The sequence below is a fragment of the Panthera tigris genome, chromosome D2, assembly GCF_018350195.1.
Source record: "Panthera tigris isolate Pti1 chromosome D2, P.tigris_Pti1_mat1.1, whole genome shotgun sequence".
Classification (NCBI taxonomy): domain Eukaryota; kingdom Metazoa; phylum Chordata; class Mammalia; order Carnivora; family Felidae; genus Panthera; species Panthera tigris.
This window is the reverse complement of record NC_056670.1, coordinates 8,160,773-8,187,938: the sequence shown is the minus strand read 5'-3', so window position 1 is coordinate 8,187,938 and position 27,166 is coordinate 8,160,773. Positions and strand designations below refer to the sequence as shown.

General features: G+C 45.0%; 1 protein-coding gene across 1 annotated transcript in view; it reads right to left on the bottom strand.

Moving 5' to 3' along the window:
* Positions 1-3,149: 3,149 nt before the first annotated feature.
* Positions 3,150-27,166, bottom strand: part of STAMBPL1 (STAM binding protein like 1) — a 46,928-nt gene continuing 22,911 nt past the window's right edge. The window contains 11 exon segments of the mRNA XM_042960565.1: positions 3,150-3,504; positions 4,665-4,764; positions 5,654-5,766; positions 10,513-10,650; positions 12,874-12,998; positions 15,053-15,410; positions 17,892-17,987; positions 19,759-19,834; positions 22,784-22,892; positions 22,895-23,000; positions 26,636-26,718. Coding sequence (XP_042816499.1) covers positions 3,448-3,504; positions 4,665-4,764; positions 5,654-5,766; positions 10,513-10,650; positions 12,874-12,998; positions 15,053-15,410; positions 17,892-17,987; positions 19,759-19,834; positions 22,784-22,892; positions 22,895-23,000; positions 26,636-26,665 — 1,308 coding nt within the window. The 5' untranslated portion in view covers positions 26,666-26,718 and the 3' untranslated portion in view covers positions 3,150-3,447.

Here is a 27,166-nt window from a genome sequence, read left to right as displayed (position 1 = left end):
CAGGACCCACGAGGACCGTGAGAACTGGAATAAACCATTTTTCATTTTCACAGTCACTGCAGGGGTATAGGTAATCTCCCTTGATGGAGGAGAAAAAGTATCTCCATGGTTTTAGACAGTCTTTTGGTCTAGATAATGCCCACGGTATTTGCTTCAAACAATTCAGCACAGCCAGTCTACAACACTCAGCCCGTCCCCATTCCCCTTCCCCAGGCCCTTCTCTGTTATTCTGTTTTCTGTCCCTCATCGTCTGTACTGTCCCAAACAACTTCACCCTGAATTCTGGCTCGTTTCCTTTCTCAATAATGTTCTCTCCCCTAGATTTTTATCCCTTCCATTTCTCTAGCTCCCCTTTGATTATTCAAACTTGTACACGCATATGGATTTTATTAAATTCTTTTAAATATAAAAATATTATAAAATTATGGGGTGGCTCAGTTGGTTAAGTGTCTGACTTCAGCTCGGGTCATGATGAGGTTGGTGAGTCTGAGTCCCGTGTCGGGCTCTGTGCTGACAGCTCAGAGCCTGGAGCCTGCTTTGGATTCTGTCTCCCTCTCTCTCTGTCCCTCCCCCGCTCATGCTCTGTATCTCTCTCTCTCTCTCTCTCCTTCAAAAATAAATAAACATTAAAAAATTTTTTAATTGTAACAAAATTAAAAGCATAATTATAAATCATTATTAGTACAAAATATATTGCTTTAATTAAAAAAACCCTTTCTTTCAAGAAGTCTGTTCTTGAAATCTGAGACCTAGTATGACTTAATCACCTGGCCATTCTTTCTGAAAACTATCTTCATAATGAGTAATTCTGTAAAACTATTCGAAGGCATTTTAACACCAGATCACAGGGATTCACACTCTCACGAATGCTGCTATTTAATGTAATCATGGGATTTCGGGAGATGGACAGGACAGCTTCCATAACACATGGTGAATGGATAAACTATCAGCTCTTTGGCACTTTCCTTGCTACGGACTGAACGTTTGTACTCCCCTCCCCCCAAATCCATACGTTGAAGTCTAATCCCTGGGGGGATGGTGTCTGCAGGTGGAGCCTTTGGGACGTGATTAAATCATGAGGGTAGAACCCTCATGATGAGCCCTTGTAAGAAGAGACTCTAGAGGAGAGAGTTGAGGTCTCTCCACCATGTGAGGACATGGCAAGAAGGCAGCGGTCTGTAAACCTGCAAGAGAGCCCTCACTCAGAACCCAACTGCGCTGGCTTTCTCTCAGACTTCCGGCCGCCAGGGCTGTGAGAAATAAACGTTGGTTAAGCCACCCACTGATGGTATTTCCACGAGAGCAACCCAGACGAAGACATGCCTTTCGATAATTAAAAAAAACGAGTCTTCTCGGACATCCGTATGATGAATCTCTAAAAGCCACTAACCAATGTTTTTGTCAGCTGTCCCCAAGGAAAACACCTTCTTGCCTCATGAAGAGCCAAGACTTCAAGACTCAAAAAGGAAACACGTCGCTTACAGGAACAGAGAAGAGTGTTTCGTCTATTTGTTCTCTCAACAAATAACCAGCTAAATTCTTCTAAGAAGAACAAGGAGCTGAATGCCTGCCTCTCTTCCTTGATCTGTGCCAAACCCATGACATGTCTCAAGCATCTTCTTCACAGAAGACATTCGCTTGCTACCTAATTCTGTAAGATGTGTCGGGTGAGAAACACCTGTTTCCCATGTTTTGAGGCCATGGTGGCTGGTTTCCCAATGAAAACCTCAGTCCCGGTCCAAGTGGTTGTGACAACGTATCCTCCAGTGTGACCTGTGTGGCGGCAGCATGGAATGGAGTGGGGAGAGACACGGACCACCCCTATGATACAACCTTAACTGACACCGCACCTCAAATAGCATGCCAGTCGCTCCTCAAACAAAATACTTCTCGAGAGAATCCAGGAGCAATCTCAGGAGCGGAGAATAACCCACAGACATCCTGCCTTGCTTGTCTATAATTGACAAGGTCTAGGGACAAGAGAGTCATTTCTGCATGACAACAAAGAAAGTCATTTTCAATTCCGTCTGTGAGAAAAAAGAAAACAAACAACTTCAGTAAACATTTATCGAGTGCTGTATTAGTTTGCTTGACTGCCATAATAAAATACCACAGGTTGAGTAGTGTAAGGGACAGAAATTCATTTTCTCACAGCTCTGGAGGCTGGAAGTTTAAGATCAGGGCATTGGCACTTTCGGTTTCTTCGGAAGCATCCTTCCCTGTGGGGGGCTGTCTGGTCCCTGTGTCCTCCCCTGGTCTTCCCTCTGGGTCCCTGTCCTAATCTCTTCTTCACATCAGGACACCAGCCATATCGGATTAGGGCCTTCTAGTGGCCTCAACTCACCTTAATTACCTCTTCAAATGTTCTACCTCTCAATAAGGTTACACTCTGTCTCCACAATTGTTTCCATTCTTAGGTTTTTCCCACTAACTCAATTTGCCTACATAGCACACAAGCCGCCTATTCCTTGTATTTCATCCCTATCTTTTGATCCAGGTAAATGTTTTTATTATCTAGGTACCAGTCACAAATCCCAACCCAAGCCTGATTACACCATAACATCGTAGTTGTTACCTTATTCAGTCTAAAGAGATTTTTCTTCCAATTTCCCATGCCTTGATTTATATGCAGATACTTTTCATTGCAAGCGTGCTTTCCAAATTATTCTCTTATTTATTCTTTTCGGCTGAAAATTATCAGGTATTTCCTACACTTCATTTCTCCTCCCCATCACCCCCGTTGACTTTCACGGTAACAAGCCGTCCACTTTAATCTGATTCTTTTTTTCTATTCTTCTCTCAAGCGTTTCTGCGTTCAGTCACCTAAATCAAGTTAATGAATCGTCTGCTACCTCAAGCCCTCGGACACCTGCTCCCTGAGCTCACCGTTCTGGTCTCGTCCGTTAGGACCCCCGCAGACGGATCTCTGAGCCGGACTTGCTGACTTTGAACGAAAGACGGCTCTACCGCCTGCGGGCATGTTTCTTCTCGCACGTGAAAACTGCTCATCTTTTTCCGCCGGGGGGAATGACTGCAGAACCGGATGGCCTGTCTTGCGGACCGCCTGGCACTCAGAATTTCTTGTTTGGAATCACATGTTTCAGGAGCGAGTTAAAGAATACAGCGAAACAGCTAAAGATCTGAAAACATGCGCAGAGACCTCTACAAATACTGGACATATTGTTGTTTGCAGCACGATTTATTATCTGGTCATGGTATTTGAGTACATTCACAGGTACCGACGTAAAAGCACTGTGACCTCTCCGGAGACAGGGCAACTCAAAAAGAGAACTTCAAAATGTGCAGGAGCAATAAATATCAAACTTTCTGATCTAAAACGTATAAATATAAAATATCAGTCACTTCAGGAAACATCTTAAGAAAATTCGGCAACCACACGTCCATGGGTAGATGTCTGGTGTTGACGGTACTAATCTTCAGAACACGTCACCTTAGATCCAGCATGGTTATTTTTATGTCTTTTACCAACACATGTTTGCATATCTAGGTAAGAAGAAATTGGTTTTACGTCATAAGGTTTAATTAACACGGTTCTCGTCAGAGAGGGGATAGGAGTTCCCTGATATAAAAATGTTCCCAATTTTGAAAAGATTCCCGATCAGAACGGACAGAATCATGTTCATTCATTTCTGGCACGAACGGATTTACGAAGGTTGCCAAGTAGTTTTCATTTTAAGTAGATTCTAACTTCAAAATAATGTTTCTCTGACCTTCCAGCCAGGGAACCAGCCCGCAAGCAGTTAGGAGGAAAGATGGAGTCAAATAATATTTCTTTTGGGCTAAATCCAAGCCAATCAGCAGGTATGATTACGGGGGCCCCTGGGTGGCACGGTCGGTTAAGCGTCTGACTTGGGTTCCGGTCATGATCTCACAGTTCGTGGGTTCGAGCCCCGCACTGGGCTCTGTGCTGACAGCTGAGAGACTGGAGCCTGCTTCAGAATCTGTCTCCCTCTCTCTCTGCCCCTCCCCTGCTCGTGCTCTCTCTCTCTCTCTCTCTCTCTCAAAAGTAAACCAACATTAAAAAAATTTTTTAAAAAGAATTACGATTACAGTTTTCATTGAACCATTATGAAAAAATTAATGTGGCCACATCGAGCAGAAATAATTCATAAGACATTTAGCATCATTTTCTTTAATTGTAAGGAGTCTGAGGAAAACTCTATTTCCATGCACAAATGGAAAAGTAACTTTAGGCATATCAACTCTGCTATAGAAATACTGGCATTCTCTCGTAAATAAATTAATAGTGCAAAGAAACCAGAAGTACCTACAAAGATTAATTTTCGGGATAAGAAAACAACAAACTAAGCAGTACGGTGTTTTATCCATATCATACTCCTACTGTTTCTCTCCTTAAAAAAAGAAAGGAAGAGGTGAAAAACAAGTATCTGTAAAAAATAGTCAACACAGGGGCACCCGACTGGCTCAGTTGGTTGAGCGTCTGACTTCGGCACAGGTCATGATCACACGGTTCGTGAATTTGAGCCCCACGTCGGGCTCTGTGCTGACAGCTCGGAGCCTGGAGCCTGCTTCAGATTCTGTGTCTCCTTCCCTCTCTGCCCCTCCCCTGCTCACAGTTTCTCTCCCTCCCTCCCTCTCTCAAAAATAAAACATGAAAAAAATAGTCAACACAGCCTACTCACACTGAACAGCCTGGGGTCCTTGGTGTGTGGATGAAAGCCCTTCTTTTTACAGGCGGAAACCTCGAGCATGCCGGCGTTGGTCAGCCTGAAGATCCCCGTGCTGTTCCAGGGTGGGAACAAATGTACAAAAGTTAAGGATCATTTGGCTTTCCGGGGGCTTTGTTTGAATGGCCCAAGGATACATTTTCCTCAAAACGGGACGGAGACAGAAACCACAAAACCAGGAAGTCCACAGAGATAGTTTGAGCCGATTTTGCAATAACTGGCCCAGAGAGAAACCCCCAGGGGGCCAACGCCAACTCCATGCACCTGCTGGGCTAGAATGGGGAACAGGCAGCTGAACTGTCGTGTGAGACCGGAGTGGAAAACTGACACCCCATGGGAGGAAATTACAGGTGGCGGATATTTCTACTTTTTCTAATAACGTGAATACTGTTTATAGAAACAGCAAATACTTGTCGAGCGCTAGCTACGGTGCCAGTCACTGTGCCAAGCCCTTTACGCCGACTGCCACGTAGCCGCTTCTTCACGTCAGTCCCGCTGGGCAGGTGTCAAGGATAAACAGACCAAGGCTCAGAGCGGTCACGTATCCCGCGAGACACACACCACGTGAGTGTGGAGCCGGGATTCCACTCGAAGTCTGTCTGACTCCTCTGCTCATAATCATTCGACAATAACCACTGTCTCCCAAACCTAGAAAGGCTTTGGAGGTAATTCAGCTAAGGCTGGAAATTGTCTTTCAACAGGAGACGATACAGTGGAAGTAAGATCTCACAAGGCGACCCGGAATAATGTCGTCACTAAATAGAGCCAGTGATTCTACTACGGAAAGGACCTTAGAGAGGAAGAGACAGCAGAGCTACAGGTATAAAGGGAGCTGGCTGGCACCAATCTCTTTTTCCCAAGGGCACGGTGCGTCTGCCTATCTAAGCGCCACCAGCAGCCCCAGGCAAAAGCCTTACTTGGACCCCATGGATCGGCGCACTTACTCTTTATGCTTCGGTGAGCAAACAATGGCGATGGCCTCTGGCAACATGAGCTGATAGGAACAGTGAGTGTGAAGGTCAACACTGGACAAGAACGCAGTTTGGGTCGGATGTGTCTATAAAAAGAAAAGAGGACAATCACACTGGAGGAGTGGAGTCTTAGCCAAGACCATAGCCCGTGCTCAGAGAAAACTCCAGTGAGTAATCCATCATTAATTAAATAAGGATTTTAGAAAATGGGTCACTGACATCACCCTTCCTTTTGTGCATCTTTGGGATGACCAAGACTTGCAGAAGAGGCTTTTGGAAGTGTTCATGTACTTTCTGCTTATTGGAAAAGACAGAACCGGAAATTAACGTGTATATATATATGTATATATATATATATATATATATATATATATATACACACACACAACTCCACGCACCTGCTGGACTACAATGGGGAAGAGGCAGCTGAACTGTCGTGTGAGACCAGGGTGGAAAACGGAGGCCCCATGGGAGGAAATTACAGGTGGCAGATATTTCTACTTTTATGGAAATATATATATATATATATATATATATATATATATATATATATATATAGTAGTCTCTCTATATATATGGTATATACACCCACTCAGACACACACACACACACACACACACACACACACACAATGGAATACTACTCGGTGATGAAAAAGAATGAAGTCTTGCCATTTGCAACAACATGGAAGGAACTAGAATGTATTATGCTAAGTGAAATAAGACAGAAAGATAAATATCACATGACTTCACTCATATGTGGAATTTGAGAAACACGACAGATGAACAAAAGGTAAGGGAAGGAAAAATAAGATAAAAACAGAGAGGGAGGCAAACCATAAGAGACTCACATGGAACAAACTGAGGGTTGATGGTTGATGGGGGATGGGGGTTGGGGAGGTGGGGAGGTGGGTGATGGGCATTGAGGAGGGCACTTGTTGGGATGAGCACTGGGAGTTTTATGTAAGTGATGAATCACGGGAATCTACTCCTGAAGCCAAGACTACAGTGTGTGTTAGCTAACACAGTACGTATAAAAACTAAAAAAAAAAAAAAGAGAGAGAGAGAGAGAGAGAGATTCTCATTAAATCATGATAATGAAGCTAGGGGATAGTTTTACTATTATATCAATTTTACACACAGGGATCCCAAGTCTCCTTTAAGTAACTTGCCCGTGGTCACACAGCTGGTCAGGAACAGAGCTGTGATTGGAAACTCACAGATACTTTATGCAAAACTATGGACACAAAAGCAAGTTTTCAATGAATTTCCCACATTTTGCTGTGTATCTTTTCGTGGATGCATCATTCCCTACAAATGGGAGAATGGAACTCTGCAAGTTGTTGAAGGGGTTTGGAACTAATCTTTCACAGCAAGTAAATACCCCATATGATAAGAAGGAAGGGGAGGTTATAAACCCAAAGAAGTATCTTGCAGGTTTGGGGCTCTATACAAACGTGTGTTTAGGAGAGACAAATCAGAGGTTCACACTTGAGTATGAAAATACATGCACCTGTATTGATGTGGGCTCAGGCCATGGCTGATGCACAGTCAACCCCAATTCCCCTTGAAAAAGGAAAGTGACCATTTTAATCAGGAAACCGAGGTCCCTGGCATGGACCGCCTGGGTCCTGGTCCCAACCCTCACTGCCTATATGACACTGAGAAGATTACTTAACCCCCCGTGCCCACTTCGCCAGCTGTAAAATGAGAACAATAATCATTTTCTTCATGGGGTTGCTACATTAAAATTAAATGGGACAATCCATGTGAAGTTCTTAGAACAGTGCCTACCGCATGGAAAGGAATCAAAATCATTAGCTGTTTTTGTTGCCGTATTATTGCTGTTGTTGTTTCTTTTAATATTGTCATTGTTAACTGAAGGCCATGGGCCGATAAAAATCGCTTCATGGCCTTTCCACGTAACTACGGTCCGCTAAAGAAATGCAAAATTTTACAACTCATTTCCACTTCACTTTATAGAATTAATAGAATGAAGGTAGAATCCATCGAAATCTATTTACAGAAGATATGTGTTCTGCGAGGAAAAAGTTACCCTTGGTTTTAGTCTATAAAGACGTAGGTCAACAGAAGACTGGCAATTATCCTGGTTTTTAAAACCCAAATCTTTAGAGAGGGTCTGAGTAGAGGGGGTCTAACTGCCTGTTAATCTGATTCAGTGCAAACCTCCTGTCACTACGCAGAACCGTCCATGCCTTGGCGAGGAAGCAAGAGTCACTCAGAGGGACTCTAGTGCTGCAGAGAAGCAAACAGACTGTCAAACAGACAAATCACGCAGCCTGTCCATTTATTTGCACACTCAACGCACACCACGAGCGTCCTGAGCCCCTCATTTCTGCCAAGAGAATCACTTCTACTCTGATAATAGCAGCTCTCCCACGGGAGAATGGTGCTCCCACCCTACCCCCTCTATGGAAATCAAAATGACCATGACCATAAACCATGACCGTGACAATGGCTGCCGATGCCATTCACTGCAACTCGACAACGTGCCAGGCACTGAACGAGCCACTTCCCACATATTATCTCCTTCGACTCTTACAACAACATGGGACAAGTGCTGTTATTATCCCCATTTTACAGATGAGGAGACTGAGCTAAGAAGAAGAGTAAATAACGTGCAGAAGTTCACAGAGCCAGTCAAGGTGGGAAGGCTACATCTGAATCCAGCCCTATCTGATTCTGATTCAGGCCTTCTTTCCCATGACTAGCTCTGGAACCTGTTGCCACCATTAGGTCAATAAAAATCACAAAACGTCATTTCAAGCCATTACAATTTAGGAATAGGTTTTAAACACGTTTTCATGGGACTTCAATGACTTGACATGGAGAAATAAATAAACAAAAAGCAAAATCCTGGATTTCTAAAATTTGGCCAAATCCATAATCTAAATGATGTAACTTCCTTATTGCCTACACTATATACACAGGTCATACGGGGAAAACCGGTTTTTTAATTTGGCAAATGTTTTGTAAGAGTAACTAACATTGACTCTTCAATGTAAGTATAATATAATGGACTGTCATTCCTTCTCAGTTTATGTTAGAATTTCTTTGCTACAATTTATTTTGCTTTAAAATGCATTCCTGTCGCAGAAAATCACATTAAACTGAACAGCGCCTTGAAAATTCAGCAATTTCTAGGGGCACCTGGAAGACTCAGTCAGTTAAGTGTCTGACTTTGGCTCAGGTCATGGTCTCATGGTTAGTGAGTTTGAGCCCCCCCCCCCATCGGGCTCTGTGCTGACAGCGGGGACCCCGCTTCGGATCCTTTGTCCCCCTCTCTCTCTGCCCCTTCTCCCCTCTCAAAGATAAATAAACATTTTTTTAAAATTCAGCAATTTCTAAGCACACAGGAAGGCACACTACTTACTGTTAAATCAATCAAATAGACATATTTGGGAAAGTTTTGCAAACTCTTCATTAGAAATAATTTCTTTCATTTGGGAGGCGGTTTTATTTTTCAAAGGGCTCTCACACTTGGTGTCTTACTTATGTCTCACACGAATCCAGTGAGGGAGACAGGGCACTCACTAGCCCTGCCTGGTCATTGAGGGTCCCTAGAAACAAGGAGGAGACTAAGAGAACGTAGTAACCTCTAGGCAGAGCTGGGACTAAAGTCTCCTGCACCCTCTGAAATTACATAGCACCAAGTGCTTGGTGATTTTGTGTGTGTGTGTGGTGAGGGATCTAAGTATGTGTCCTGCCCCTACTCAGTGCATCCTTGAAAGTCAAGTAAAATAAAAAATGGTCACTAATTGGGGCGCCTGGGTGGCTCACTCGGTTAAGCGTCCGACTTCAGTTCGGGTCATGATCTCATGGTTGGTGGGTTCGAGCCCCGAGTTGGGCTCTGAGCCTGTTTCAGATTCTGCGTCTCCCTCTCTCTGCCCCTCCCCCCTCCTCTCTCTCTCTCTCTCTGTCTCTCTCTCTGCCTCTTAAAAATAAATAAAAATGTTGAAAAATCTGTACAAAGAGGTCATTAATATCTCTTTCGGGGCTCTTGGATGTGCCCTGAAAATCTTGGCCATATCTCATTCCCACTATCACGGGATGAGTTGTCCTTACCCCAGGTCCAAATGTATAAGACTGAATAGAAAAGTGTCCCCCCAGACAGATTAAACCATGGAGAGGAAAAGTAGAGCACTGTCACCAAAACCAACGGCTACAATTATCTGAGTTCCTAGAAACATGTGCTTCAAAATTCACTGACGTTATCTCATTCTAACACAGACAATTATCATGGAGTCAATTATTATGACATCTGTTCTATGGATGATAAAAGCTGATGTCCAGATTGCTTCATTTGCCAACATTTCTGTAAAGAATTCTTAGCAGAGCCGAGATTTACACTCAAATCTTTTCATTCGTAAGCCCTTTCTTGATTCTATGATGGCCTGGTGGAGGTTCGAACCCAATATATTCGGCCCCACCATGGCTGTTTATGCAGCGATAAATTCATCCTTGGCCTGTAAGGGAGATGCGAAAGAATGTACAGTCCCTATCGGACGTTTACAAACATCTGTTTGAAAGAACTACTTTTGAGGAATCTTCTTAAAATAATCTACTTTTGACCCATGGCACAGGCAGAGAGAACAGTAACGGTGTAGTCAAGATTAATGAAAACTCTGACTAGGTCTCCATTAGGCCATACAAAAGTCATCAAAGCAAGTCATTTATTACAGGACATTTGTTACACTTGAAAAAAATTACAAATAAGAAGCTATTTGAAGGAAGCTACATGTCCTCAAGGAGGCAAGCAGCACCCCACAGAAAACTGAGCAGAAGCTGTAGCTGAAAAAAGGTCGCACGTACGTGGATCCATCCGAGCGTGAGGAGGCCGTGTTGGTCCTGAACGCTGAATAAATCTTCCACATTCTCCACGTCACAGTAGTCCGGCCCCGCAGACTGCTTTGGCACAATCACATGGGTGATAGTAAATTCATTATGCGTCTAGAAAACAATTGGCACAAAGGATATCAAGCATCTGAAAGGGAAAAAAACCAAAAAAACAAAAAACAAAAACCCACAACCTGAAATGGAAATACAGTGATTTGCTGTAAGACTAGAGAGCGTCCGGGCCACCCGGTTGGCTCAGTCGGTTAAGCGTCCGACTTTGGCTCAGGTCATGATCTCACGGCTCATGACTTCAAGCCCCATGTCGGCCTGTGTGCTGACAGCTCAGAGCCTGGAGCCTGCTTTGGATTCTGTGTCTCCCTCTCTCTCTGCCCCTCTCCCGTTCACGCTCGGTCTCTCTCAAAAATAAATAAAAATATTTAAAAAAAAAAAGAAAAAGACTAGAGAGCATCCGTCCCACCACCTGCAACCTCCCAACCCATCGACACTCAAAATCAAAGCCTCCCTCTTAAAAACGGATTCTTTGCCAAAAACTTGAGAATCAGCTCTCTGGAATTCAAAACCTATGTTCACAATGGAAGATGTATAATAAATAGGAGTTCTTAGCATCCCAGGCTGGTCCACGATGGCTTAGTTAATAAATAATGCCTTGATGTATTACATTTGCCGTGGAAAAAATGCAGAACAAAACAGCAGCAGGTTGATGCGGGAGACTAAGTGCTTTTGTGGTTTTACCGAAGGACGTTTCTAAGGCGTGTGGAGGTTGATGGTCTTGTTTTTATTTTATTAATTATGTTTAATTTCACTTCCAGACCTAATTTTCTTCTGCTACTGGGGCTACTCACGGGGATTGCCCATAATTAAGGTACTGTTCTGGATTTGCATTCAGAAAAAGAAAAAGGCAAAACAAACCACTCCCTTCAGGTAAAAGGTAAGGGTTGAAGGAAAAAGGCTGAGAAGAGCGGGTACGATCCTCAGGCGGGAGATGTCATGCTGAAAGTGGGTGCCCGCTCCTCCCTGAGGACCCCTTTCTCTCTGCCCTGACGGGGCTCTGTTCCTTCGGCCTGGATCGTAACTCCTCCCTCCATCCCCCCTCCCGCCTTTCATGGCTAACTTTATGTATTATCTTCAGGCCTGGCGTAAACGTCACTTCTCAGGGAAACCCTTCTTGGCCTTCCCAGACAAGGTCAGTTTCCCAGTCACACACGGCCATGATGCCCTCCACTTCCAGGGAGAGCACCGGCCCCACCGATAACTAGTCACCTGTCTGATTCTTCATAGACACCATGTGAGAGTCACAGGCAAAGACTGTGGCTGCTCTAGGCTGCAAATGCCAACACCAAGCCCAGCGTCTGCCAAACGCAGGTACTCAGCACATGTCTCCCGATGAAGAATGAATGAAGAATCAGTCAATCCATCAAACTAGGTACAGCATATGGTCTTGAAGAGGAAGCGTCCACAGTCCCCGCCCCCCACCCCAAGGGCAAACAAGGTGGCTGTGGGGAGACCGCGGCAGGCCGTGCTCTTGTGCTTGTTGTCTGTGCTTCGTCTCTCCCGGAGGAAAAGTGAAGACGTAGAACTGGAATACGGTAGGAGAACGCGTGTCGACTAAAGCGTATTATTCAACTAAGCAGCAGTTCCCAAGGTGAATGCGCAGGACAGAAAATGTGCCTGGACCCAGAATTGAAAACTGGTATCCAAATGACTCTACGAAGGGCACTTTCAACGAAACATTATTCAGCCTTCTTGCAAGTAGGCAAGTGAGGCTTATGCACATTCTCTCTTCTGTCCTCCTTGTTTTGACATTGTCGTTTCATCGCATATTTCGGATGAAATCTTCCGTATGTAAATGGGACCTGTGCTGTAAGATTTCAGCTTCCTGAGACTACCGTCTGAAACCCTCATTTTATTCCACATGTGTCTGAAAAGGGTGGCAAGATGTCACCCACCAAACCCGCTAGAGTTAATTACATAAATACATGTGAAACTAACCGTTGCAATGGAACTCTGGTTTAGAAAACTAGATGGTTTTGGAAATTGTAAGACCTGTAATCCATCATTTTTCTAAACAAAGGTTTAATATGTGGTTTCATTCATTCTTCACGACCAGCTTGTACGGTATCCCTGAAATTTTGCAATCCATTTCCCAGGATTCATTGCATTCATAATGACAGTAGTCTTGTGTCATTAATCCAGGTAAAGATAATTTCATAATTTTTGCAGCTCTTAGGATGCTTTTATTCTGTTCTGCTTATCGCAAGAAAGCCATTACTACTGAACGTGTATCTTGGGCAGAAAGATATGAAACAAAGACCATACCAGTTTTCCACAGAGTATTCCACACGTTTCTACTCCTCTCACTGTATTAGATTCTGCCAGCAGCAGAAATTTGTGGCAGAGGTCTCTGGATAAAACTACACAGCGCAGTCCTTCAACCACTAAATCTAAGAAACAGAAAAGGCAGAAAAAGCTAAAAAAAACCAGATCTTCCATCCCATCCATCAGAGCTATTTTTGGCAAGCAACTACCGGGCGATATAAATATAAAAAATGAGGGGTGCCTTGAGAGGCTCAGTCAGTTAAGCATTCGACTCTTGATTTCGGCTCGGGTCGTGAGCTCACGGTTCACGAGTTCGAGCCCCGCATGGGGCTCTGCGCTGACAGTACAGAGCCTGATTGGGATTCTCTCTCTCCCTCTCCCCAACTCACTCTGTCTCTCTCAAAATAAACTATATATATATATGTATATATACATATATATATATATATATATATATATATATATATATAATTCCACCATATATATAAAGTGTGTGTGTGTGTGTGTGTGTGTATGTATATATATTGTGAAATTATCAGGTGTTCCACTTCCTATGTTTTATTTTTAAACTCTTAAAAGTACACATTGACCAGAAGGAAGGTAAAATTCCACTTTGCATCTAAATTATTTTGTGAACAAGTGGGAAGGTGCAAGCATTTTTCCATCTTTGTGCCCCAGATCAACTGTCTGCATAGATGTGTGAGGCTTTTGGAGGTACCAAGCAAATATACCTTCACCTGCACAGGCTGCAGCGAATGGATCTCACGGACCATCAGGCATAGGATAGATACTCTTTCCTGTGTCTTCCGTATGTTTCTGAGAGCTTCGTGAAAGTTGGTGATCGTTAAGTAAAAGCACTGTTTTCAGAACTAATTAGTGATAGGGTAACTTATTAAATAGTTGCCTATCGTAACTCTTTTAAAATAAATGGAAACGCAGACTGCAGTCCGACAGTGTCTGTGGGGAAAATCTACCCCATTTGGTTTGGGAGCTTGCCAGTGCCGACGGAGGGGCACCAAGCAGAAGCAACTGTTGGCAGAAGCTTATAATCCATCTGGAGGGTAACGACCTGCGTGCCGGAGAGCCTCCTGGGCAGGGACATGCTAAACATGTACATTTACATTTGTATTTGTATTTTTTAATGCTTTTATTTATTTTTGAGAGAGAGAGAGAGACAGAGAGAGAGAGAGAGACAGAGCACAAGCTGGGGAGGGGCAGAGAGAGAGGAAGACACAAAATCCAAAGCAGGCTCCAGGGTCTAAGCTATAGCACTGATGTGGGGCACAAACCTGTGGACCACGAGATCATGACCTGAGCTAAAGTCAGACGCTTCACTACTGAGCCACCCATGTGCCCCTACATTTTTTAAAATGCAGGTTTTTTTAAAGTTTATTTTTATTTATTTTGAGAGATAGAGAGCAAGCAGGGGAGGGGCAGAGAGAGAGAGAGAGAGAGAGAGAATCCTAAGCAGGCTCTGTGCCATCAGCACAGAGTCCGATGTGGGGCTTGATCTCATAAATGCAAGATCACAACCTGAGTTGAAGTCGAGAGTCAGACGCTTAACCGACTGAGCCACCCAGGCGCCCCATAACATTTATGTTTACATTTTTAAGCAAACGATTTTCTTAGCATCTTCTTCCCTCTCCGGTGTAAGTATTTACCTTTAACATTCATGTGTTTCTTGGCTAAAATGCATGAAAGAAAAATAAATGCTTGGAATTCTTCTCATTTCAAATCTCTATACCATGACCAGATACAGTCCTGTTGATTACAGCGTGCTGTTCTATCCGGGCGGGCAAATTTTAAGGTTACGGACAGGAAGAGCCAGGTGGCACCCTTCATACCGCATTGTGTGGGGGCCCTATCCCACTGGATGATGAAAAGAGGGGGGCGCCTGGGTGGCTCGGTCGGTTAAGTGTCCGACTTCAGCTCAGGTCACGATCTCACGGTTCGTGGGTTCGAGCCCCGCGTCGGGCTCTGTGCTGACGGCTCGGAGCCTGGAGCCTGCTTGGGACTCTATGTCTCCCTGCTCACGCTCTGTCTCTCTCTCACTCCAAAATAAATAAACATTTTAAACAATTTAAAAAAGAGAGAAAGGAGGAGCACCTCCCAGCAGTTAGGGGCCGCGGCTCCAGCGGAAGAGAAGCCATGTCTCGCGGGGATGCGTTTCATCACTTACTCTGCACGGCGCTCAGAGTGGCCGCGGGCTTCAGAGCCCTGTTGACGGGGGGCGAGTGGCTGGCGGAATTGGCCGCGTCGCTTTTGCCAGGCTGGTCCACGGAGACGTGCAGCAGGGAAGGGCTGTGGCGCGGGCACAGGCAGGACGCGGCGCTGCCGTCGATCTGCTCGGACAGCGCGGGGGGCTCCGGGCTGCGCATCTGCCCGCGGGCCAGTTCCTGCTTCTTGAGCTGGTCTTCGAAAAACAGGAACTGCTCCGACTCCAGCTGCTGCTGGCGCATCCGAGCCACCCGCTTCCTCTCGGCCTCGATCAGGCTCTGATGCTCCAGTCGTTTGAGAATCTCGGCGTCGTACTTGTTCTGAAAAAAAAACGTGGCGGCCGCAAGAAGAGGTTAGTTTCCAAGGCAGCCGCCTCGAAGCGGGACTGGACACTTGCAGGCTTCTAGCAGACGCAGAGACACAGAGGCCGCGGTCCGCCCACGGGGACACTCACGCGACAGCAAGGAAAATGTCAACCACCACGGCCGAGGCCCCTTACGTTGGCCAAGGGGGCAGTCCCAAAGCCACCCGCGTTTTACCAGAGGTGGGCAGTCAAGTTCCCTCCATACCCCGCGCTTTTAAAAAGAATTAGGAAATCAAGGGCAGGATGGTTGGCGTGGCCCGACGGACCAAAGCAAAATATCTCAGAAATGGTCACATCACCCAAGACCGCACCGTCCAAAATCACAGCCACTGGCCACATGGACTACTTAAATCTAAATTAAGTTATATGCAATGAAATCGGAAATTTAGTTCCTCCGTCACGCCGGCCACCTTTTCAGCACCACGTGGCTAGAGGCTCCCATAACAGCGCCACACAGAACGTGTCTATCATCAGAGGAAGTTCTACTGGACAGTCCCTGCCGTAGAAGTTTTTGCCTCTGACTCGAGAACTCTTCCCACTGGGGCTTTTTGGAGAAAGGGGAGTCACTAGGAAACGGTCCAGCCATCTCTATCAGAACGAATGGGGAATTTTGTTAAGATGATGAATCCCAGGTTCCCTAGTCTCAAAAAAGAAAAAAAAAAAAAAATCCAGGCATTATTAGGTCAGAGAATACAAATCTTTAATAAGTTCCTCAAATGATTTTGATAAAAACTAACTTTGGGGATGCTTGGGTGGCTCAGTTGATTAAGCGTCCGACCTCAGCTCAGGTCATGATCTCACGGTTCGTGGGCTCGAGCCCCGCGTCGGGCTCTGTGCTGACGGCTCAGAGCCTGGAGCCCGCTTCGGATTCTGCGTCTCCCTCTCTCTCTGCCCCTCCCCTGCTCACACTGGATCTCTCTCTCAAAAATAAATAAACATAAAAAAAAAAAATTAACTTTGCCGGCTGCCTGGCTGGCTCAGTCAGTAGAGCACACGACTTTTGATCTCAGTGGTGAGCTCCAGCCCCACACTGGGGTAGAGATTACTTTTAAAAAATTATGTATATAAAAAAAACAAAAACAAAAAGAAAACCAACTAACTTTGGTAGGGGTGGGGTGGGGCACACAGCTTCCAACAGCACTTGGGGTACACACGAATCACCCGGGGTTTTGTTATGAGGGCTGATTCCAATTTGGCAGCTGTGGGCCAGGGGCCGAGATTCCCATTTCTAACAAGCTTCTGGATGATTCCAGGGCTGCCTACAGTGAGGGTTTACTGATGGGTAAACCCATCTCTCTCTCTCTCTCTCTCTCTCCTAGGCATAAAGGCTGCCCCTCGGTCTCCACAGAGATTGCCACATGACATCTACTTTGGGACACTGTTGTGGCCTGTGATATAACTGCTATCATCAGAGGCAGACCAGGCCTTTCCTCCCTGGGAGATGCTGAGGGGGCAACCACATGCATCGTTGACGTGAAGGAAGACCGGATTGGGCTTTTCTCTCCTTTGCTGTTGCTTTGTCTGGGTCCCCCAAATCATTCTTATCTTTCATAGTTCCAGTCAAATCATCAATATGCACACTTGAGGAGTTTCAACATTTCAGATTTCAACATTCCCGCTGTCATTTAGTGGAAGCTCAGCACTCAAACCTGGCTATGCCCCCAGGAAGCAGAGACATTCTGCGACCATGTGCCGAGTTCGTGACATTGAACTGAAGCGCAAGTCAGTACAAGCGACAATCCCAAAGCACATAAACACACAATCCAACAAAAAAAAAGCAACGCCACCTTTATAACAACGTTAAAAACAGGAAGAATTCAAGCTTTGAACTTGAGGCCCTACGGACTGGTCAATTTCTTCTTCCAGTGCCTTTCAACCTCTTAGACATCATTATCATGATCTCTCTTTACGTAATAATGATCCAGAAGCCACCGTCCATCGGTGATACGACTATATTTCGTTCATATGGTTAGCTATTCATCTATCTTAGTGCAATATTGACTGTAATATTCAAGAATCGAATTTACATTTCCAAGGCCTACATAATTAGATCAGAATAATCTAGATCAGAATAATCAGAAACTGTACACTGTTTTCCCTACCTCCTACTGGCTCCGTTCATCACCAAAAAGTGGTCATCTGCCTCCAGGTTCCACTGGCAAGAGTTGGTCAAAAAGCTGTATTTAAATCACCATAAGAAATCCATATTCTAAGTCATTCTCAACATTATTAGAGTTGTAAGGAAATAAAAATACCACATCTTTGGTGCAAATGCTTAACCTGCATATCAACATGAATTTGTTATTGGCTTTACAGCCCTGTATCTTTAATTTTTAATTGAAAGGCACATGACATTTGAAACACCCACATGAAAATGAAATTCAAAAAATAGTTGCACAGAAAACAGTCGCGAAATAAATGTACCAATTGAACTTACTTTGCTTTGCAAATATTCTTGGTATTCTACGTTATATTTCTTTAAAAGGTCCTTTTTCAATTCATCTGTCCTTGGGAATGCAATCTCCTTCAGTTTCTTTTAAAAATATATATATACATATTGATTAGTGGGATTCTCAGTACAGTCTTTCAGATCATCAGCTGAGAAAGAAAAACAGCTGGTATGCGTATTAGAAATCAAGACACAAGTAACCAAAGACGATGGCGGAAACAGAAACTTCTCTTTGCCGTGGCTCCAAAACACAACTTTTCAGTAGGAAATGGAAAGGCTTATCCCTTTTGTAAGAGCCTCTGTTGACTCGACTAGGTGGACAAGGGTTCTGTGGAGTTAGGTACCCCGTGTTTACGTGGTGGGTTTGTGACTGCACACCACACAGCAGGCAAACAGTGCGGCATCAGGATTAAGACACTGGACAGCATGGTAGGGAGGGGCCGCTGGGCTTGACAGACCGTAACAGGCAACTGGGGCGCTTCGTGTACAAATACAGATTCCCAGGCCTACGCCCGGTTTCCGCGAATCAACGTGTTTCGGGGCAGGGTTGGGGAGTCTGGACCTCAAACAACTTCTCAGTGATTCTTAGTGGCCGGAAAATCCGGGAAATCTGATTTAGCCCAAGCACCACCCTCCTTTTCAGAGATGAGGGAACAAAGGCCTACAGAGACGAGAAGTCTTCTCCAGTATCATGCAGCTAGCTGGTGGCCCCATTATTACTAGAATCCGAATCTAACTCTGGCCAGGCTGTCCCACTAAAATGTCTTTTCTTTTAATTTCCTGTCATCCATCCATCCATCCATCCATCCATCCATTTATTCAACAAGCATACACAAAGAAAACGTATGTGCTTTTGGAGAATTTTTTCCTATAAGCAAAAATAAGAATAACACTAAATTAGAGCAAAAGGCTCAGCTTGGTGGCTGGGCCCTTGGGTCCCCTGTAGAATCGTCTGAGGTTGAAAGAGGAAAAGGATTGAGAGAAATGCTACATAAGGTATGGCAATGAGGGCCCCTTCGGAGAAGTGTGTATAGAGATTTTAAAAAATATAGATGGTCGTTTGACAAAATCTGGGTTCTTACAGGCCACCTCAGGCCAGATGTAACTGGTAAGAGAGCCTTTCTTCTATTATATGGTCAAGTATCTTCTGAGAGTTATTTAAAATTCCAGGCTGTGATTGGCTTTGTATATACGGTTTCATCTTTCTCCATGTAAGTTCAACCAAACTACTTAAGGCAAAGGAGAAACATTAAAAACGTGTTATTTAAAAGGATATATTCTCCAGCTAAAATTGTTTGAAGCTTGATATATCAGTTGCAAATGTTGATGGTAAATAAATAACTTTTCAACAACTCTCTCCTTTTCCTTGAGAATATTTCAGGCTATCCACAAACACTTTATTATGCCCTTAGGCTAATCCTACAAGAAGAAAATAGCTAGAACTTTGTGGCCGCCTTAACAATCAGCACTGATTTTCAAACAGTTTTGGGGTTCGGGACTATATGGGATACTCAAAACCAGTCAAGATGACGCTGAAACAAATCTGGGGAATTGGACACGCTTTCCGACAGTCTCTGGGAAGAACAGTGAATAATTCCTCCTCACGCCACAAGGCAAATTGAACACATTCTTGATCTTTTCTCCCCCCGCCTCCCAGTTTCAATTAGACATCCCACACTGGCTCAGTAACGATGATTAAAGGTCCAAGAAGAAATCGAAACATCTTGGTTAATGGAATTTTCTGTGCTCAAGCTCTCAAGAGGATGCGACGAAGGAGGAAAGGAGGTAGGGGCAGATCAATAACGGAGACTCGGGGAGCATTTGATCCCTCAGGGGAGAATCGACCCCACGATACCTTCATAATATCCTGTTTTTCAGGTACCGCACACTGCTGGTAATCTCGATGGCTGGGAAGCTTTTCTACAAACAAGCTAGAAAAAGACAAAGCACATCCTTAGCATGATATAACAGAAGAAGCAGGTGGGCAGTGGTTTCTAGTATGAGAAAGAAACTCCTTTTCCAAATGGACATGTTTATTACATTATTATTACCCAACATCCTTTCCATCAGCCTTTTCACCAAAGGCGGACACGAACCTATGATTTTGGCATTACAGGGCGGTAAGCTCAGCGGACGGAGCACTGAGGTTACGAGGGTGAGGTTGCTCCCTGACGGACCGTGTCACATTGGTCCTTCTCGAGGTGCGGGGTGCTCAATCCCGCCACAGCGCCACCTTACTCACTTGTGGGGCTGGCAATACAGAGGGTCGTGGAAGAACGTTAAGAGTCTGAAAAGATCAATGTAATCTCTTCTCACCCCTGAAAAAGACTCAAAGGACCACTGATGAATCCGTAGTGCCGTGGTGTCTGCTGAGCAAAAATTCTTCACTGAAAAGTCACAACTAAGAGAAATAACAGCCAGAATCCCTAGTGGATTAGGAGGTGCTCACTAGGAGTTCATTATTCATCACCTTCTTGAGGAACAAGGGACAGTGGACGTAAAGGGAAATCCCAAGAGCAAACCAGATGCATCACTTTCAGGGTAAACGAACATTTTGTTTCACAAGGGCAGGGAATTTTGGGTGTGTGTTTTTTTTTTTCTTACTGATGTATCCCTACTGGTAGAATAGGGTCCAGCTCATAATGTGTGCTCAATAAATATTTGTTAAATAAAGAAATAGTCCTTCCTTGATGGATCATGGTGGGCTATAAACACTATTTTTGATCAGCTAATATATGATACCTTATCATTATTGGCGTTCTCCTCCTTACAGATCACACCTGCTTGCCTTCGTCATGCTGCCTACGGGCGACAGTGGAATGGTAAAATAACTCTCATTTCTTTTTTTTTTTTAATGTTTATTTTTCAGAGAGAGAGAGACACAGAGAAAGGGGCAGACAGGGAGACAGAATCCGAAGCAGGCTCCAGGCTCCGAGCTGTCAGCACAGAGCCAGATGCAGGGCTCGAACCCACGACTGCAAGATCATGACCTGAGCCGAAGTTGGACGCTTAACCAACTGAGCCACCCGGGCGCCCATAACTCTCATCTCTTTGAATAAGAAAATTACGACTTAAAGAGTGTAAAGTGTTAGTTGCCTAAAGCTTTATAAACAGAATAAAGTCACAAATGTTTAGAGTTGAAGAGAGCTTAGAGATTTCTGCCCGTAAGTCTTCCATTTGTAGATAAGGAACTGAGGCCCGCACAGGACAACTGAATTACAGGTTGTCTCGTGGTTAATAACAGAAGGGAATTCACACACTCTGATGACTCAGTATAGTGGCTTTTTGGTTTTACCACACTTAACGTTTCCACAGAAATGTGTACAAACACGCAAGGAGAAGGCAAAACAAGAAATATTACCGATCAGTAACTTAGAGTTCAGAAATTAAGACTTTTGGAACACGTGCACTATCCATGATGCCTGGTGGCCTCCAATTTCACATTCATTGGTTGGCTCTCTAGAAACTAACGGTCTTCCCCAGCAGGCTGAGCGTTGCGAACCACCAACTTCTCAGAGGTCCTCGGGTTAAGTCCCCAATGGAACTAGTGAAATCAACCAACATGTGAGTTTCAGTTAAAATAAAAGTACGAGTTTCAGCTTAGATTGAACAGTTACTGGTAACAGATCCTCCCACCAGTAAACGGGCAAATGAGGGAGGAAACTCCAGACCTCACTTCTGTTAATTCTTAAGCTGGGACACATTACTAAAAAGTGTCTAACAGGAACGATGCTGTTTTCTACACGGCTGTTCCGAGGCGGCCACTTCCACTCAACGTTCTGGAAGCTCTTTTATCCAGAACGTTATTACACAACTACATAAATTGCTTTTGTAAAAAAAATATTCACGCTAGAGGCACCTGGGTGGCTCAGTCGGTTAAGCCTCTGACTTGATTGTGGCTCTGGTCGTGATGTCGAGATCCATGAACTGAGCCCCACATTAGGCTTCGCACTAGCAGCGAGGAGTCTGGTTGGGATTTGGGATTCTCTCTCTCCCTCTCTCTGCTCCTCCCCTGTTCGTGCACATGCTCCCTCTCTCAAAATAAATAAACTTAAAAAAAAAAAAAAAAAAGAATAGCTCTGCTCTGAGCCAGGTAGGCTCCATATTTGCTGAAGCTCTCTCCATTGCTTAAAAAAACAAAACAAAACAAAACAAACTACAATGTGAAACTGACTGTTCCTTTCTATCCCTGAATCAGATCCTTCATATAACTGCCAACTTATCCCCCCAGTCGCAACCCATCCAATCAAACTTTAAAACTGTTAACGGCAGGGCGCCTGGGTGGCTCAGTGGATTAAGCGTGCGACTTCGGCTCAGGTCACGATCTCACGGTTCGTGGGTTCGAGCCCCACGTCGGGCTCTGTGCTGATGGCTCGGAGCCTGGAGCCTGCTTCCGATTCTGCATCTCCCTCTCTGTCTGCTTCTCCCCTGCTCATGCTTTCTTTCTGTCTCTCAAAAATAAATAAACGTTAAAAAAAAAAAAAAACCTGTTAATGGCATGTTCTAGGCACCGTAGACAGAGCTACAATCTGGCTCCTACTCGCGCAAAACACATCCCTGTGGGGGAGAATGGCATAAAACAAGACATTTCTTTTGTGAGAAGTGTCAAAGAGAAAGATACGCAGGTCACTGCACTGGCCTGTAGAGAAGGTATCTCCTGTCGCCGAACCTCACTCCATCCCGAGCCTCAGAAATGGTGTGGGGACGCGTTTGAATACATTCCTTCCTGACTTAAAAGCCTGGACACGTAACGCTTTTGGAGATTGCAAAACTGGTCTGAATGGGAAAATATTCCCGGCGTCCAAACCGTCTCACCAAAACAGCTTGTGAACATGTCCCCACTTTTCTCATGTTGAAGGCCTCTGAAACTAAAGACTTACGTTATAAATTTATTATAAAGGACAAAGGCATTTTCCAAATTTCCTTCTTCCATATACACCGAAGCCATCCTTTCCAACTCCACTCCGGATCTAAAGTAGCGGCGGGGGTGATATCTTCCGTGATGGTGATATTACAGCCAAGCTTGCTCAGGGCACGGACTCGCTCTTCCGGGCTGAGGGAAACATCCGTGTGGTCAGGCATGGCAGCTAGCTTTCTCTGCAAAGCAAAATTTGAATCTCTGGTTATGGTAAGAAATGAATAGGACTGCGATTCTGGATGTATCTTCTGTACTAAGTACCTGACGTCAGTACCCAAGGAGAACGTTCCGTAAGAGTTAACGATACAACGGGGTGCCTGGGTGGCTCAGTTGGTTAAGCGTCCGACTTCGGCTCAGGTCATGATCTCACGGTTCGTGAGATCATGTCGGGCTCTGTGCTGACGGCTCAGAGCCTGGAGTCCGCTTCGGATTCTGTGTCTCCCTCTTTCTCTCTCCTCCCCCCCTCATGCTCTGTCTCTCTCTTCTCAAAAATAAATAAACATTAAAAAATTTTTTTTTAAAAAGAGTTAACGATACAACAAAAGCGAAGCCTTTGTGCGACAAGTGTATGTGACAAATTCTTAAAAATGCAATGATCGTAAGCCTTGTTCCAATGCTACTTATATGCAGTTCCCAACCTCTGTGTCATGAATAGTGCCTTATGCAATAAAATTTGTCTGCAGGTCTTTAAAAATCATTTTAGGAAAGGATGGTCAAGATAATGCATCCGGCGGGACAGTAAAAGCAAACCACAAAAAAATAGTTCAGGAAAGAATTGAAAGAAAGAATGGAAAGAATCTAATGACATGCCTGTATGAAAATCATAGCCTATAAATGAATTTATGGCCGTTGCAGATTTTTGTATTAGTTACTTTGGAAAGAAAGTATTGTACTGCTGTCCTTGAAGGACACAGTTGAAGAGAGGTTTGGTTTTTTTTTAATGGAATTAGCCCAGAGCAGAATTAGGTCTCCAAGTCTGCCTCCGTCAGTCGAGGGTCGGTGGACTACAGTCTGGGCAGAGCACGTGATGAAAAGGTATGTGGACAGCTAAACGAGTAATCGAGGTAGACACGGTTTCCGTCTGGCTGTGCGTTACGGAGCCAAGGTTCAAGGACAGGGTGCAATGAATCGGACGTCTGCAGGTCTTGCAATGGCCTGAGGTCTGTTTTGGTGGCAGTTTTGAAGGGACCTGGAATCATTCTTCTAGAAAGTATGCTCTATAACCAGCCTGAGAAGCACAAACACGTTCTCTCTGTTTCCTTCTCCCTGAGAAAACTCTCAGGGCCTGGGCGTCTCTGCCCTGAAGGTCTCCCGGGACTGGGTGCCCAGGTCAATTTAGAACAGAAGGGACAGGGGCGCCTGGGTGGCTCATTCGGCTTAGTGTCCGACTCTTGATTTCAGCTCAGGTCATGATCTCACAGTTTGTGAGCTTGAGCTGTGCGTCAGACTTCGGGCCGATAGTGCAGAGCCTGCTTGGGACTGTCTCTCTCCCTCCTTCTCTCTCTCTCTCTCTGCCCCACCTCCCTCAAGATAAATAAATAGACATTAAAAAAAAAAAAAGAACAGAAGAAATAAGACTTATCAGCCTCCCACAGCCTGTCTTTGGGTCCAAGTTATGAAGAAAACCTGGGACACCAGATTTGTGACAATGGCACCTTAAATCTACTCTCAAGTGGCCCAGGATTCTGAGATCAGACAGGTGTGAGTGAACTCAGCCCTTCCTAAGAGACTTCACCTTAAATTAAGGCACACTTCCTTCTAGCCAAACCCTGTGGTGCCATTCTCATTTCTGAAAAGACTTTCTAATTTCAGGGGCATCTGGGTGGCTCAGTCGGTTAAGCGTCCGACTTCGGCTCGGGTCATGATCTCGTGGTCTGTGGGTTCGAACCCCGCGTCGGGCTCTGTGCTGACCGCTCGGAGCCTGGAGCCTGCTTCCGATTCTGTGTCTCCCTCTCTCTCTCTGCCCCTCCCCCGCTCATGCTCTGTCTCTCTCTCAAAAAATAAACAAACATTAAAAAAAAAAAGACTTTCTAATTTCAGAGAAGCTGTCAGAGGCTTCCGCTCCTCAGAGGCCTGTGGAGGCCAAGCCTCAGGTGCCTGACTAGGGTGCCATCTTGTCACTAGGTGAGAAGTCCAGCAGCACAGCCACCACGCTCAGTGCAGTGCTCAGCAGCACTAAAGGAAAATGTCACCATTCGACCACAGATAAAGGCTTCGGTGACATCAGAACATGATGGGGAGAAAGAAAAATCTGTGGAAATTAGCGCGCTTTCCAAAGGGGGTTTCCAGCCTCTTGTACGTGCAAAAGTAATTTGTCCACTTTTTATTACTATAGAGTCCACGCTGAATTATAATTATTTGTGGATACTGTTTTCAGTTCCTTGGGAACTCCTGGAGGGGCAAGAATCATTGTCCATCCAGCCTGGCTGCCTAGAATGGAGCGTATTCCTTGCGGCACAGACGATAATCAATAAATGTACCAAAGAAAGGAGAAACAGAGAAAAAGCTGCAATGTGATTATACCTAGACTATCTTTTCCCCTGAAAGTAAAAATACGATTTACTTTTCCTCTACTGAATGGTCCTGTTCTTCCCAAATGCAAAACTGATTTCGGAAGTAAACCGGGAAGAGCCGGGCACCTTCGTCAACCTGTAACGTTGGGTTTGCGTGTGGGGTTCTTGGATGAAAACGCAAAATCCCCAGCTGAAAAACGCCTCGCTGTTCATTTTTACACTGAGACGTCCACTAACATTTTAATCATTTCTACATAATGTTGTAGAAAACACACAAGATCCTCGAAAAGGATGAGGGGGGCCGCCTCGATTCCCCCACGGTGCCCGGACCACACGGGGTCGGAAAGTGAAGAAGTTCCTACAGTTCTCTGCTCCTCGCCCTGTCCGAGCAGCTGAGCACCTGTGAGGGCGACCTTGGCAAAGAGGACTTGGGTCCCAACCTGTTTTGGAGCAAGAACCAGGCCCTGCCTTTCTCTGTGTTCTGGGGCTAAAGCTTTGCAGATGTCAGGCGCTCGGTCCACTGTGGCTGTTAGTGCTGTCCACGGGGCCACAGGGCTGCGGTGAGCGGGGTGGGAGGCTCGTCAGGAGAAGGGGGACGGTCCTAACGGCTCCCCTTTATCAAGCCCTCGTGACAGGCTGGGAACGTTAAAAATATTGTTCCCAATTGTCGAAAGGCACAAAGTACAAAAACGGGGCCATGGAGATTATATAATGTGCCTACATTCTCACCCAGAGAACGATCTGGGACACAGACTATGCCTCTGTGATCCCAGGGCCCCTGTTACTTCCTCTCCGCCATCTTGTTCTTTCCAAGATGCACCTGGAGAAGGTGCCTACGGTGTTGGGTTGTGAGGGGAAACGTGAGAAGAAGGAAGTTCCAAGTACGCAGCCATTTACGCAGGATTCCAAAGCAGTGTCTACGTGTTACACACAGAATGTTTCCCTGGGTCCCTACCACACAAGGCAAGCTTCCCATTTTTATCTGGAAAGAAGCTGAGGTCCCTCCTACAAAGTCAACTCTGTAGTTCTCCTTCCCCGGTGTTCTGCTGAAGGACCACGCTCTTGGAGTCTAACCAGAGAAATTAAAATTTCACAGTTTTGTGGACCAAGGCATTATTTTTAGTTCCAGCAAAGATGGCTTTATTAGTCACTTCCTCAAAGGCGAGGACCACACAGATGGATGAAAAGCGACAAGTACAAAACTTCTTGAAGTAATTGTGACTCATTTCACATTCGCTATGTTTCTGTTCTTCTTTTTGGGTTTTCAGACCATCTGTAAGCTATCGGTGGGCATTACCTACCAGAGAATTCACAGTAAATGGCTGATCCATGCTGTCCGGTCTATAGAAGGCAGGTGCTGACGGTTTCTTCTCAATCACTTCGTCTGTTTCAAAGACAAAAAGCAGAGCCCCGGTTATTTTTTGAGAATTCGAGTCTCAAATCTCAAACCCCAGGGTTATTTCTGGCTCAGAATATAAACAAATCGAAATGACTTATATAACCTGAGTGTTTGGAGAGACTTTGGAAGTCTCTTCCTGAACTTACAAACTGCAGGTGGTTATGGTTTCTCTTAAAACAGACCTCTAAAAGTGGGGGTGTGAAGAGAGTTATTGCGGAGTACCCGGCGTGTCTTCTGAGTGTTTTCTTTTCTTTTTTCTTTTTAACGTTTATTTATTTTTGAGAGAAAGAGAGAGAGAACGCACGTGCACGCAGGGGAGGGGCAAAGAGAGAGAGAGAGAGAGGGAGAGAGGATCCCAAGCAGTTTCCGCTCTCTCGGCACAGAGCCCAACACAGAGCTCGAACTCATGAACCGTGAGATCGTGACCTGAGCT